The sequence below is a fragment of the Phalacrocorax carbo genome, chromosome 3 (genome assembly GCF_963921805.1).
Source record: "Phalacrocorax carbo chromosome 3, bPhaCar2.1, whole genome shotgun sequence".
Classification (NCBI taxonomy): domain Eukaryota; kingdom Metazoa; phylum Chordata; class Aves; order Suliformes; family Phalacrocoracidae; genus Phalacrocorax; species Phalacrocorax carbo.
Window position 1 is genome coordinate 68,043,412 of NC_087515.1, and position 14,562 is coordinate 68,057,973.

Consider the following 14,562-nt stretch of genomic DNA (forward strand, 5'->3'; position numbering starts at 1 on the left):
AAAAAAAAGAATCCTATATAATAGAAAATGCAATCTAGAATACCTGAGGATAGCTGAGCTAGATACCTGTAGGAGGCATCTGGCCAGGGAAGGGGTGAATTACTGGGGAAGCTGCTGCTGACTGGAGGACAGCTCCTGGGTGCCTGGACTGTGGAGTTCTGCTGGGAGAGGCAGAGAAGAACTCCGTAAATAAGTGCTTGATGGCAGTCAGATGGTGAGAGCTGAGAAGGATCTCAAGGAGTAGCAGAAGATACTGAATTTGGGAATATTTGTTTTGATACACAGTTTAGGACTCTAAAAATGTTCATGAGGAGGCATACTTGCCTTTGAGATACCCTCTCGCATTCCTTTTTTAAAAGGTTCATACTTCAAACCTTTTAAAAGAACAACCACACAGTTAGTGGTTGTTCTCACTGATTTTCAGGTGCTACCACAGTTTGCTCATCAACCAAGGCAGGAGGAAGCTGGTGTGCGTACTCCAGGAGACAAAAGGTACATGGGGAGGAGAGGGAGTCCAGCAGATTTAGGATCCTTTGCTTTCCTTTCTGTTCTCTGTTCCTGGTTATCCGTTCCTCTCCCTTTAGATCAGACTGTTGGAGATGAGGATACTGACACACTCGCATCCTCACAGGAGAAGTAAGAGTGTAGAGGCCTCAAGGATATAGCATTCAAGGAAACAAGTGTGAAAAACCAGCAGGGCAATTGATTTAGATATACTGATACCTCATTATTTTTGAGTGTGTTTAATGTTTTTAGCCATGATACTTCCACTTGACCACCAAGTGGTTCCTACATTCTATCTTGGATTCTTGCTTTCTTATGAGCAATCTGCACTTTAACAGCCAGACCTTCTGGGGCAAAAAAATTACTCAATTTTGGGGCAAAAAAATTACTTAAGATACTCTTATTAGACACATTGTTTTGTAACTGTATTACCATAACCAAAGCACTGTCTCACTGCACTTATTCATTACTTGATCTAGATAATTCAGTACATGGACCGCATGCCTGCTAACACCACAGAGAAAACCAGTAAGATGTATAGATATATGACAGAGGGCTTCTGAAAGAACTCATCTGCGGGAGATGAAACCGTGAGGCTTCTCTTTCACACAATTATAAGGATCTGATTAATTTGGATTCACTAGCAGTTCTGTACAAAATAGACACATAAGCAATGGAGGATTCCCAGATGTTCATATAATGCCAGTTGGCCATTTATCAGCATTCTACATAATACTCTATTATAGTTACCAAAGTGTTTACAATCTCAATTCTGCAATTATAATGTGTGAATATAGAGACATCGCATATGCAGGCCACTGGGCACCACATCTAAATAGGAACTGTTGAGAAAGTCTGTGTAAAGTAGGACTATAAAATACAATGTGTGTTTTCATTTCAAGTCAAAATTACAGCTAGACACACAAATTATTATTCTGAACATTCATAAATTACAGCTGTATAGACTTAAAAGTCTGAACATCTTTGTATTAACCATTGAACTTGTGCATTAAAGTAGGCTTGTCAGACAGCAGTACAACATGAGGTAAACAGTAAAAAAACACCAGAGAACTGCACTTTTATAAAGCAAGAGGTCACATCTAACACTTAGATACACGACATCATTTTATAATACATACACCTTTGCACAACTTTTCTACCTTTATATGATCAAAAAAAATCAGCTATATCACTGAAGCAACATCAAAATTATACTTTTGATAAGGCCTAAAAGCCACCTCTCTTTTAGTGTACTTAAATTTTGAGTGTAATAAATTTATTTAGGAACATAAAAAAAACCCTAGGACTGCATGAGGCATTAGCTTGTAGCTAAGATTTACTTTATTGAAGTCTTTCAGTGACAATTACTAATTTGACTTATAACATTTGCTAAGCTATGAAATTCTGAAAATTCCCGTTAATCTGTTCAGTGTCCCTATAGCAAAACATTGTTTTAAAATAATTACTTTAGCAAACATGCATTTGTGCATGCAAGTTCAGCACACAGTATGAAAAATGCAAGGGAAAAAACGCATACTTTGTTCGGAGCTCATGACATACCATGTTATGAAAATGGCTTATTTTAAGATTAGCATTTTAAGAACATGAATTACACATTCGGTAACCCTAGTAATTTAGGGCTGCCATAAATAAGCATCAGTTACCCCTTCTAGTCTTTTTATGAACTCCTCCAGCAAAAATACTTGTATATACTTAATTTAACAGCAAATACCTACATGCTAATTTCTTCTTCATTGGATAAATGCATCACTAACATGGTGACGTGCAACGAGCCAGTGTGAACCATTGCTTTGGAAAGCCTTTGATCCTTTTGCGTTATTGCATCTTGGACAGCCTGAATGCCACTAGTAATCTGGGAAGAAAGAGACACAGTTAGCCATTACAATTACTGTATCCCATCATGCAAGTGAACAAGAAAGCAAACAAACAGAAATCAAACGTTTATATAAAAACCATTCTAGCAGAAGAAAGTTTTATCCTCTGTGCTAACTGACCCGAGTAAACTGAAAGTGGGCACAAATGGAGTGATTAATAAATCACTGGACACTCCCTAACACATCTTAATAGGAGTCTGCTTCCGTAAGTATGATAAATTCCTGGAGCAGATTAAGATCGTCCAGTTCTACACTGCCAGTAATCCAAATAAAAGGCTGCTTCAGGTATTTTCTCTGCCCACTTTGCTAAACTTGTATGTTGCTATGTGCAGACAACTGTCTGGAAAGAGATCTTTGCAGTATTGGGCACACGCGAAACAGGAATATTCAGTAAACAATTTGCAGAGATATCCAATTTACAATTCTGATTATACTGTCCAATAGACAGATATAATTTTTATACTGTCATCAAACACATTTTATTGAATTTCCACACAACATGTATGATCTAACTTCATCAGTCTCTTTCTTTAAAATTATTTGGATTACATTTTCTTCATTGAAAAATATTTTTATGGTTACACATGCTTTATAAATTGTGTCCAAATATGTTTACTGTGCTTGCCATTATGATAGTTGTATTGTAGTGATTTTTAAAAAAAAACAACAAACAAACCCTGCAACAATTCTTGAATACATTAGTGGAAATTAAATCAAATCGAGTAACCTCGACCATCTGACAAAGTGAGTTATTTCTTAAAGCATGGTAAGCAAAGACACTACACACAAAGCAGCATGTAGAAAACCTCAGTCTGATTATATTATTTATTTGAAATTCAGTGGTGAATGCTTCACAAATATACTGTACATATTGACTTTTATAATATAAGCACAATTAGCTCAGGTTAAAAAAGAAAAATAAAGCCTTGATATATTTTGGTAGCTCTGTTAATCATAAGTAACATATAAGTTTCCTGAAAAAAACAATCTAATGGCAGTGGTCAGTATTTTTCTGACCTAATTTCCTAAGATGAGTTTTGCAATGCAGGAGTTTTACCTAATGTGCCATAGACATCTAGTGGTGTCATATAAATAAAACGAAATTATAACTTAAATGAACCAACTCTAGGGAGAGTGGGAAATAGGAAGGAAGGTAAAAGCCACTTGCCAGAAAAAGGTGATATGACATCTACAAAAATCACAGGTGCCTTAGTTGTATAAGACATATGAAGAAAATTGCACCAACATTTTGATCATAGATCATGTTGTAACAAGACCATCTTCTTCTATAAGTCAGAGCTGATCTTATCCTGGATAAGTAACAGCTTCATTGCCTCAGATGTAGGAGAAATTTAGCCCACATTTAAGCAAAAAAACAGTAAGCATAATCCCTGATAATTAGGATGTATTGACTGCATAATTACTTATGTTTATAAACTAAAGCAAATGGAGTTATCCCCATACATAAAAGAAAAAACCACCAAACCTCAAAAATTAAATGACCTATCATATGAATTACAATTTTATTCCATTTTCAACTACTGCTTCTAAATTCAATTTGCACCTGAGAGCTGTGTATGGACAAGCCCTTCAGAATACAGAAGACAGGTGTGGAATTGTGTTATCACAGCAGTAAGACCATCCTAGCTCTGAAAAAGATCAATGTTATTCAGCATTCAAATTAGCAGCCAATACCCCACATCCCCTTACCCATATAGTTTCCTTTAGTAGTACTTCTGAGTCCCTTCCTGCTCACGCCCTAAACTACCTCCAGCTCCCTCATATTGTTCAGTTCTGGCTTGGGCAAGAAGCAACACCTGCTGCGGCAGATTTTCAGCTTAAGGAGTTGACTAGCTAACAAACACACAGATATTCATTTGTCAGCTGGCAGGTCTAGAAGAATAGGTAATTGCCACACTCATATTAGTCTTCTCAACACAAGCATGTTTTTTCAAGGCTCTCTTTTATGCAAGTACCAATTCCACAAAAATTGTAGGAAATTAGTACTTCAGATATGTCAATTTTTAATCCAAATTTGAACAACAGGTTGAAAACCCACAGCAGGTTCAAAACCCACAAAAACCCAATGGGGTTCTAACAAGGCAAATAGATAGGCAGGCTCACACCTGTATGAACTCCATCAGGAAACCAAGCTAAAAACCTAACAATTAACATACCTTTGGAACAGGATTAATTCCAAAAGATGGCTAGTTAGCAGTTCCAGAGACAAACTGTTACTGAGCCCACCAGGAAAGTATGAAATTAGCTGCCTTTTTGACAAAGGCAAAATAGAAAGATGACTGAGCACATTCTCTCCCTCTGGCTAAGGGAATGAGAACATTCTACACAATCTTCACCATTTGGAAAGAAGAAAAAAAGTTCTCAAGTACATTTTTGTGAATTTCAGGGATTTATTTTTAATGTTTTCCCAGACTTTATGTGACCAAAACATAACGCAATAGCTGTAGCATAGCTGTGCCATCGCAATGCATGATATAACTTCACATTGGTTCTGCTTTCTTCAATAAATCTAAGGTGCAATTAACAGTTGGGTGCCATGAATATTAATTAAGTGAACCAGGACTCTTCCTTTATCTCTGTGTAACTAGTTATGATCCATTGCATAAATAAGAACTTTAAATTGCTATTTAACCTGCTATTTACATTACCTTACAAAGTTTTATCACATTTCAACTGCTATCATGGTATTTCTTTTAACTTGAGATTTCCTAAATTAACTAAAAGAAATGTCTGAAGGCAGATCATACTCAACAACTCCTCTGTCAGATTATTTTAAAAAGTTCTCCAAAATAAGGCCTCAAATACTGATTTTAAAGTCCTTTCTCCCATTACTTGAAATATGTTATTCTGAAGAGTAATAAAATAACTTATTTTTGCTTATTGCAGGGATACTACTAGTAAGTAGATCTTTAGCTTACAGTCTTAATATTCAACAGATCAATTATAATCAAGACTGGAGGACCCTGAAAGACTAACCTACTAAGCAGTGACACATCAGATTAAACATAACTTTAAAAAGTTACCAGAAAAGGATACAACGATAATCAATACATTTAACTATTTTTGCACAAGCAATAAAGGTCAAGATAAATTAAAAATTAATGGAACACGACATTTTATTGCTGAAGATTCAAAACATAATTAAAATGAAAACAAGGAAACTGTTTAATTTCCAAGAGGAACAGTTCGTTAAATGTTCCACAAATATCCCTTATCACAAAATGGCTCCCTGCGTAAAGCTTAAAATATTATATAAAATAAGAAGAAAGAGTACTAATGCCCGAAACACTTCACTGCTATAAAATCAGATCCTCCAAAAAAGAAAGGTCTCTCATTACTAACTTAAATACTACAAGTAATTACCAGATTCCTCTGGCTATCAAGAAACCAGGTGTCTTAAGTCTAAATTTTGGCTAATGTTGCCTATACAAATTCCAGTGTGCATTTTCTACTTTCAGAACAACTCTACATCTAAGGCAAGTATAAACAAAACTGTCTAGCAAAGTCCTGGAATTCCCAAACGCCCTGCGATTTATATAGTTGTTCCTTTACCTCTGTAAGTGATATAAGACTAAATACCTGACATATAAAAAAGCATGCATAGTTAAGACTTTTCCACTCAACCAGCCATTCAACATAATAACAAATGTGAGCAGGAATTCTCAATTATGAGATTACATAACCCCTGCATTATTCTTGCTCTTGTTAAGTCATGGAACAGGCAGGAAGAAAAGATATTTCCCACAGTATTTGTGTCAGGCTATCCTGGATCTTACAAAATCAGCCCCTACAATCTCTTCTTCACATAGTATGTTTTGAAGAAGCAAAGATTGCATTGTAATTTTCACACCTACTTTGGTTTATTTTAATTTTGGATTCACTTAACCTTTGACTTTCTCTGAGAACAGACAGTACAGATCTAGGATGACTTAAAATTCACCTGAGATGGTGCCTGGTAGTAAAAAATAAACCTAAATTTGGAAATGTTGCATTTAATTTTTTAAACATAATGCACATACTTTCCCTGTTTCCAGACACAAAAGGTATCGAAGTCGTATCAGAGACGTCCCACAGCGTGTAAGAAATTCCCATTCACTGTTTAAATGAGACAACACATGCTAACTATAAGAAAATACATGTTCTTAGAGAGCTCTCTGCACTTCTTGAATCCCTTTGAACAACATTTCACCAAAACAATAGGTTGTTTGAATTTTAAATAAGGTGATCAATTTTACTGGGAAATGTTAAACTACAAACTGCCTTGTTAAAACAGCAACAGATCCAAATTTAAATTCCTATCTATAAGGAGAGCTAAAAATATTGCTAGGGATTTTCTTATTAAATTAAATAAGAATGTCTCTCTTCCTTAGAATAAGTGAATGACAAAATAAGCAATACTGGAAGAATACAGAGGGGAAATTTAATCCAGCTTCAGTCGAAATAATGTGAAGTCCATAAGACTGACAAACTGCATAAAAGGATAAATATTTTTCCCCTCGTCTTTTCCAGATAACCATTTTTTTCCACAAAAATGCTACATAAAATAAAGTTACTCCTTGAATAGGCTGCTAATGTTCCTTTAAATATACCTGAAAAAAAATATTTTGCTCAAGATCAGACACTGTTCATCTTATAAATACATGCAGCTGTTGAAGTAAATCTGCTTATACCAAATTAGTATAATAAAGAACATCACCTTTGGATTAGTAATTGGAAGAGAAATGAAATAATTCGGCTGATATGTTTTTTTCTTTTTCTTCTTTCTCTCACTGCCTTCTTCAATTTCTTTTCCAGTAACCCTCTTTCTTTTCTTTTTCATATTTATTTCAGAGGTTGCATGCACTGAAGAGAAAAAAAAGTTACTTTCAGCATAGAGATAAATCAAAACAAAAGTACACTAATATCATGCCAAGCTTCAGTCAACTGACTGGAGGATGTCTGCACAGTCATCTGACTGCCCATGCTATGAAACGTCCGATTGGGATCCTACTCCGACCTGAATGACACAAGTGGAGTACCATAATCAAACTAACAGCCTACACGTCTAAGCAGGACTTATAAGCCGCTAACATAGGCCGGTTCCAAAATGCTGCATTTCATTTAGCCAACTCATGCTGCAGTGGAATAGGCCTGCAAAATGTCCGCACTTGAACACGGATGTGACTTTAGAGCAAAAGCGCCAATATTAAGTATCAAAAATCCCATGCACGCTGCATTTCTGAAATATAAAACAAGATAACACATAGGATTTTAAAGGCTGTATTAGACTAGGACTGGCCAACCTATAGCTGAAAGACCAAACCCAGCCCAGAAGAAAATTTAATCCAAGCCAGATCTACTCTCTATCGCGTCCTTTCCCAAGACCCCTTCCAACATGAATAGCACTATAAATTATTTTTCTCACAGCTTATTTCCTCAAGACTTTGCAGACCCTCTCCCACCATGTGGCCTGACACATGCCCAAAAGCTGACCAGGCTGCAGACATCCACTGTCCAACTAGAGGTGCATTTATAGCCACGTGCTGGGAATACACATATCGGAAGATAGCTCATAGAATTCACCATGTGAGAAGGTCATATACAGTAATGTGAACTGATATTCGAGATGTCTTTATTCTGTGACTCATTGCTGCAATGAATCACAATATGGTAAATTTTCAATATAGTCGAGTATTTGCTGGACTGAGTACTAATAAGAGAGGCTCTGGACCGGCTCCAGTTCGCAGGGAGACTCTGTTCCATGTGCACAGCCCACCTGTACACGCCAACAGGCAGGACCAAGAACTGAACGCATGTGTCTATGCTTTCACATTACTTCTGTTTAATATACTTACTAACAAATTCATCTTCAATATCTGTGTCGACAAATGGCATTTCTGCCATCAGAGATTCTACCAAATCAGCAGGACATGGCTCTTTTCTCTGTTGTGTCCATTTCTTATTCTCTTCAGAGATTTTCTTTTGCTGTACATTTTCCAGCCCATCTGTAATATATTTAAAATAACACACTGGATCTTAGTTTTTGATATAAACAACTAAAAGACATTATACACAAGCAATATACCAGTATACATTTCTCTAATTATCAGCAACTGAGTATTGACCTATAACCCCTTTAAGAATGCTGATCTTCTTCCTTGTCAACATATCAGCATAAATACTTCAATGCTTTATGTGGAATAACAAAAAAAAAAAACCAAAGTGTTCAGTTCAGCCCTCTGTATTTAACAACTTATGGCCTTGTTTGGTTCTAAGAAAATGCAATTATGTGCAAAAAAATAAAAAGGATACATATAACCAAGCTTAAAAAAATAAAGTCTTCGGACAACACATAAAGTTCACTTTAGATAACAGTAATGGCATATAAAATTCAGTGCAGGCAATCATTGGCAAATGAATTCCCATGTAAACAGACTGAAAATGAGGCATGAAGGAGCAGGAAGGGAATCCTACCGTTCCACATATAACAGAGTTCTCAGCTGACTATATCATTCAGGAATGAGATGATTATTCTACTCCTGCATCCCACACACAGAGTAACATGTTATAGGTGGCAATGATCGGAACTTCTGGTTCTAAATACTAACTTTTAGTATTTAAGCTAAAAAAGAAATCAATACAAATCAAAACTCATCTTGCATGTATAAAGATACACATGAAGTTCTATTTCAGAGTGATACCACAATGACAATAATCTCCCCTAACAAGTTTTTTTAAAATGTCTTCTACCCCATGAGTGCTAAGCATGAGCCACTTCGTTATGTCCGCTTCATGCTTCTGCTTCAGTAAACTCTAATATTTGCGCACTAGCTTATACCTTAGAAAATGAAAAAATAAAAAACCTCTCTGGCAGCAGAAACGGTGCACATAACCAGGCATCCAGCAATATTCTTTTGGGACAACTCCACAATGGGATTACTGTAGTGGAAGAAGCCTTATGTCAGAATTGCAGTTTATCCTAGGACAGCTCATTACTACAGACAACACACTTTCAAAGCTCTTCCTGTGACCAGTGCAGATAGTCCAAATCTGGCCCAAGGGGAAAATTTGGCAGCAAAAGTGTGTATTATATTCTTGTTGCATGCAAAACTACGACACGTGTAAAATCCGTATTACAGACCCAATCTGGGTTATTATCACCCTATGGAGTGCTTTTTGCATATATCACATTATGCTAAGGAAGAAGGTAAAAGAACAACCTGATTCAGCATTAATTTACTCCAGTCTAAAGCAGGGGGGCATAAATCGCTCTGTGGTTGTAGTCTGACACCTAACTTTATCCCAGAGGCTATTAAAAAGAAACAAAGTATTTAGATTTGTTGCTTGATCCCCCTGTAGACATTAAAGAACTATGTACAACAAACAGGTGTTAAAGCAATAATAAAATTATTACTTAACATTTAGATTAAAGTAAAGCTCACACAAAACAGTTTGTTGCTGGTGATCCACAAGTGTAAAGAAAACAACAATCCTTCCTTGAAAGAGATTGCAAAGCAAAGGACAAGACAGAAATCCATGAAACTGACAAACAAGTAGGTCAGTCTGGGGCAGAAAAGTTATCAAGATTCAGAAATTGTAACAGAATTATAACCAGTAGGAGCAAAAGGGAGTTGTTAAGGTAGCATCAGCTGCAGAAGAAAGGCTCACATAAATCTGAGGGGTGTATATTGCAGATTACGCACTTCCTTTGCTCTGTCTGCTCAAGACGCAACATACTTGAGCCACTTTGAGAAATTCAATCTGGTCACAATATCGGATGGGCATAGCAAAGGCACAGCTAGTGGTTAACAGTGTCCCTTCTCTAGTCAATTAGCTGAACCAAACAGGCACTGCTTCTAAATTCTACAAGTCATGCCCCAAGCAAAAAAACCTCCATCCCTCATTCCTGACATAATGTTGATAATCTGAGACCAAAGTAACAAAATCAGCTTTGATAGGAAGTCCTTAACCATCAAGCTGTTACAGGATAAACTTGTTTTTCTTAATTGCATGTTTAATTATATTAGCCTGAGTTTCGTATATGAACAGGTGTATACATTATTCCTATACTTGTATTTGTTTAAGAGGCTGCTCTTCTTCACTAGTATTTAAGTAATCTGACCTAGCAGAAACTAAATTATAAACCTCATTCACAAAGGGGAGAATACAAAAATAAGGTGCAATAAAACATACTTGATTGCACTCCTCTCCCAGCCGTCTTCTCTCCATACTGATTATAGTTTCAGATAGAACGATCTATTATTTGACACCCACACATCAGAGATCACAGTGAGATTAGGCCTCCAGGCACTGTTCCCTGTTTAATATGTTTATCTTAATGTTTAATGTGTTTATGTTCATATGTTTAGTAACAAATTAATCCTTTGGACACAATTTAACTGAAAGCTGCTGTAGAAATAAATGGTCTTGCTCTCCAGGTGTTTTGAACTCAGCGCTAGCAACAAGTGTTCACATAGAGAACTGAAAAAGCTTAAAGCCCCAAAACCAAACTTTGGGGAAAAGAATGGTAGGCTTAGTATTCAGCCAGGTCGGATGCTCACAGGCAGGGAAAATAAAAGCAGAACACTTCTTAGCAACAGTCCACAATTAAGTTGAATCGTTTCTCCCTACGGTCTCCACAACCCGCGCTGCGAACTCCGCCTCTTCCCGTTCGTTACGTGCGCACTAGCCGTTTGGCCCAACGTGACCGTTTAACGGCCAAGGGACATCAGCAACGTCGGGTCTCCCTCCCTCCCTCACAGCGCGACCCACAGGCAGCCACTCGGTTGCGGAGGCCGCCCGGACGGAGCTGAGGCGGCTCCGAGGACCGGCGCCCGTCTACCCCCACAGTGGCCGCCAGTCCTCTTCCCCTCGCTCAACGGCCGCCGCGCCGCCTCCTCACCGTCCTCCGGGATCGCGCCGACTCCGCGGGAGGTCTCCCCGCCGCTACCGACCCCTCCCGCCGCTGCCGCCGGCCGCAGCGCCATGAGGCGGGGGGGCGCGGGCACAACCCGCCGTGCGAGGAGGACGCGGGCCGCCGCCGCCCGCGGTGGGGAGAACGTGGGGAGAAGCCGCCGCAGCAGCCGCTGCATGCCCGGTTAGGGACCGAGCGCAGCCGCCGCGTTCCTCGGGCAAAGGACGGCGGCGGGAGAACGGAGAGAGCCGGGCCCTGCGGCCTCCGGACTACAGCTCCCAGCGTGCTCCGCGCCGGGCATGGCGGGAGGCGGCCCCACGTCCCGCACGTCCCCGCCCGCCACCTTCCTCCACACTAATGCCGTTTTTTCGGCTGAGCCGTCCCGCTCACAGCGGCGATATTGAGATAGTGCGCCCTGAAGCGTGAGATCCGTATTTGCAAGCGTTGCTTTCCCTCAGTATTTTACCAAAATGTGGCTGCCCGAGCGCTTGTCCCACAGAAGGGCTGTGACTAACTGGAGTGGTTTGGGCCGCTGTCTCCCAAAAATAACCAGTTGTAGCTTAGGGCTGCCAGAAGAACCGTATGCAATCCAGAGCAATAATTTCCCTCCATTCAGCTGCGGTCTGGGGGAGACCAGATGATCTTGCTCTAAACGCCTGCCTTTGTGCAGCCCCGGACCCCTGTGGCTGTGGTCACCAACGCCTCTGCTGTGGCCATACAGTCTCTCGTTGGGAAACAGCCCCTCGGGCGTATGGGAGAGGCGGCCTCTCTGAGGCAAGGAGTGGGCTCCTTCCTGTTAAATAAAGACTTGGTGCCTCTTAGAAGCCAAATCCTGTTGCTGCGTTCTGTGGGAGAAGCTGTCACCTCTGTTTTTGCAGATCAGCCTGTGCATATAGACTAGATCTGAGGGACCCGATTGTTGTATGTAGATGAAGATTCCCACTTTCATTTCTAAAGAGAGTAGGGATGGCAAAAGCAAATAAATAAAACAGGATGTTCATGATAGGGAGGAAGCTGCATGGCTGCTGGATGTTAGAAGCTGAGAGACAAGTGAAAAGTGAGGCCAGATTCTGTGTTTGGCTCATCTGTGCCTTCCCTTTCTGGGAGATAAAATCTGATTGGAAATATTTTACCACTGTGTTGACCCATTTCATGCTGTGTTTGTCTTCACTGTCTTTCACACATTATTTTCATTTGGTCTGCATAGTCCTCTGAAGACCAAGACTGGATGTGACACAGAATTCCATGGTCTGTGGGATTCAAGAGAAGCTTTAGGATGAGGCTGCTGGCAGTTTTTTTTACAATACACATGTCATCTGAATATCAGCTATCGTTAGAAGACTAAATACATAAGTGGTCACTATTAGCACTGGCAAGTAAGATAGTTCCAGAAGAATTAGATTCCATAGAATTATAGATCACATACTGGGAGAAAATCTTTTGGTATCAAGTGTTTTTTTAAAAATATGAATTTAAAACACAGTTTTGGATCTGAAACTCCTCCAGATCAACTCATTAGGTGTTTTACAGAAATCTTCAGCAAGCAAACTCCAGAAAGAACATTTCTGTCTGCACAGCTGACAGGGGAGTTCCAATGCAACATTTAGATAAGTTAGCATTTAATAGTCTTCTTAAAAATTGAGAACACAATGCATTTTTAGTGGAGCTAAAATTGCATCTAACCTAACCCACTAGCCTAGCACTAATATGTAGATCTGTTCTTTGGGTTCATGACATGCCTGAATATATGATGAGGGGAAGTGAGAAATTAAAAGCACCTTAGCTGGAGCTAGTAAGAATTACCATGAATTGTCCCTACAAGTCATAAAAGTGGTGTTGGAGAGAAATGTTCAACTGAGGACTAGAAAGCTGAAGTAACAAGTTGTGGTTTTTCTGCCTGCCCAAATACTGCACACATTTCATAGAGGTCACTGACCTGGTGCCTGGCAGAAACTGGTTTTCACTACTGCTTAGGTTTGGGCTGAAGCCAGCACTTTATCAATTTTTTGTGGCCTTGCCTTTATTAAAAAGGGTTTCTGATTAACCTCTCAGCAGTACGGTTGTCCCTTTGAGGAAAAAGAACCAACATCATGACAGCTGAGTGACGCTAACAGAAAGAGGAAGCACAGTCAGCTCTACAAATGTATTTGCTTACACAACCACACTGCCCGTGCCTGCTAGCCTCTCAGCCTCCTTACTGTCTCTTAATGCACCACCTAACTTCAGTCAAATTTAGTAGAGAGCAAGAGGATTCAGAGATATGATATTGCTACAACTTTCCTGGAAATGAGTGGCCTGGGAGAAAAGAGAGACTTATTTACCTCCCAAATGAGGGAAAGAAGAAACAATGCTGTGCATATGTTTTTCCATGAAACAGTGGCTGGCCATGAGTACTGGTCAGCTCCTTACACGATAGGTCACGGTACATATTATCAATACATATTATGTCTTATCTTAGTCAAGCAAGAGATATGGGGGAGCTATGAGTAGCTGGGACATGACTGACTGGGAGATTAGGAAATAAAGGGGCAGGAATGGCATGTGTTGCAGGGAGGCCCGAATGTTGGAAGGGGACACTGGGATATTGTGTAGGTTGTGGGAGGGAGTTGAAGGTATTGTAATGGGAGGGTACGGGGGCTATAGGGGAAGCTTGGGTTATTATGATAAGAAGGGAGGACATAACTGATACAAAATAAGGCTTCATTACTGACACTGCTGATACAGCGACTTGTCTTCTGAGAAGTGAAACAGAATAGACCATGATCTGATAGTAATAAGAGATTTGATAGAGAAACAAAGAGAAGTATGAGTTGCAGAACTGCAGATAATAGAAAATGAGAGGTAGAGGAGTGCCTGGGATAAAGTAATTTAATGCAAAGAACAAAAAGCAAATAGGCTAGGTTGTCTGCAATAACCGGTATAAACGGAAGAAGCGCATGAAGATGCTATCAGTTGTACTTAATGAATAGAAACTACCTTTGACTGACATCTAACACGAATATGAAGATTAATGTGAAAAGTATTAACATAAATAGATATTTTCGTGATCTGTTGGTCACAGGCATTCATTTACATTGCAGAAGGAGGGAACAGAACGGTGGGAATCAGCTGAAAATTTAACCGATTACCCAGAGCACCAATTCTTCACTTGCTACCCTCTGGATAGCAACCTATTATGAGGAACTCTGGCTAAAGACTGGCATAGACACTCAAATGCGACTAATGTCAAGGTATTGTTTCAGACACTTC

At 39.3% G+C, this 14,562-nt stretch overlaps 1 protein-coding gene across 4 annotated transcripts in view; it reads right to left on the reverse strand.

The window, feature by feature from the left end:
- The window catches only part of AKAP7 (A-kinase anchoring protein 7), a 91,638-nt gene extending 79,661 nt beyond the window's left edge, over positions 1-11,977 (reverse strand). Inside the window, exons 1-4 of one of the 4 annotated variants that reach the window (XM_064447282.1) lie at positions 11,302-11,864; positions 8,255-8,404; positions 7,117-7,262; positions 2,241-2,377 (exon numbers count right to left, since the gene is read on the reverse strand). In XM_064447282.1, coding sequence (XP_064303352.1) covers positions 2,241-2,377; positions 7,117-7,262; positions 8,255-8,404; positions 11,302-11,491 — 623 coding nt within the window. In that variant the 5' untranslated portion in view covers positions 11,492-11,864. Of the gene's footprint in view, positions 1-2,240; positions 2,378-7,116; positions 7,263-8,254; positions 8,405-11,301 lie in introns of all 4 variants that reach the window. The other 3 variants (XM_064447279.1, XM_064447281.1, XM_064447280.1) reach the window with 3 other exon arrangements.
- Positions 11,978-14,562: the final 2,585 nt, after the last annotated feature.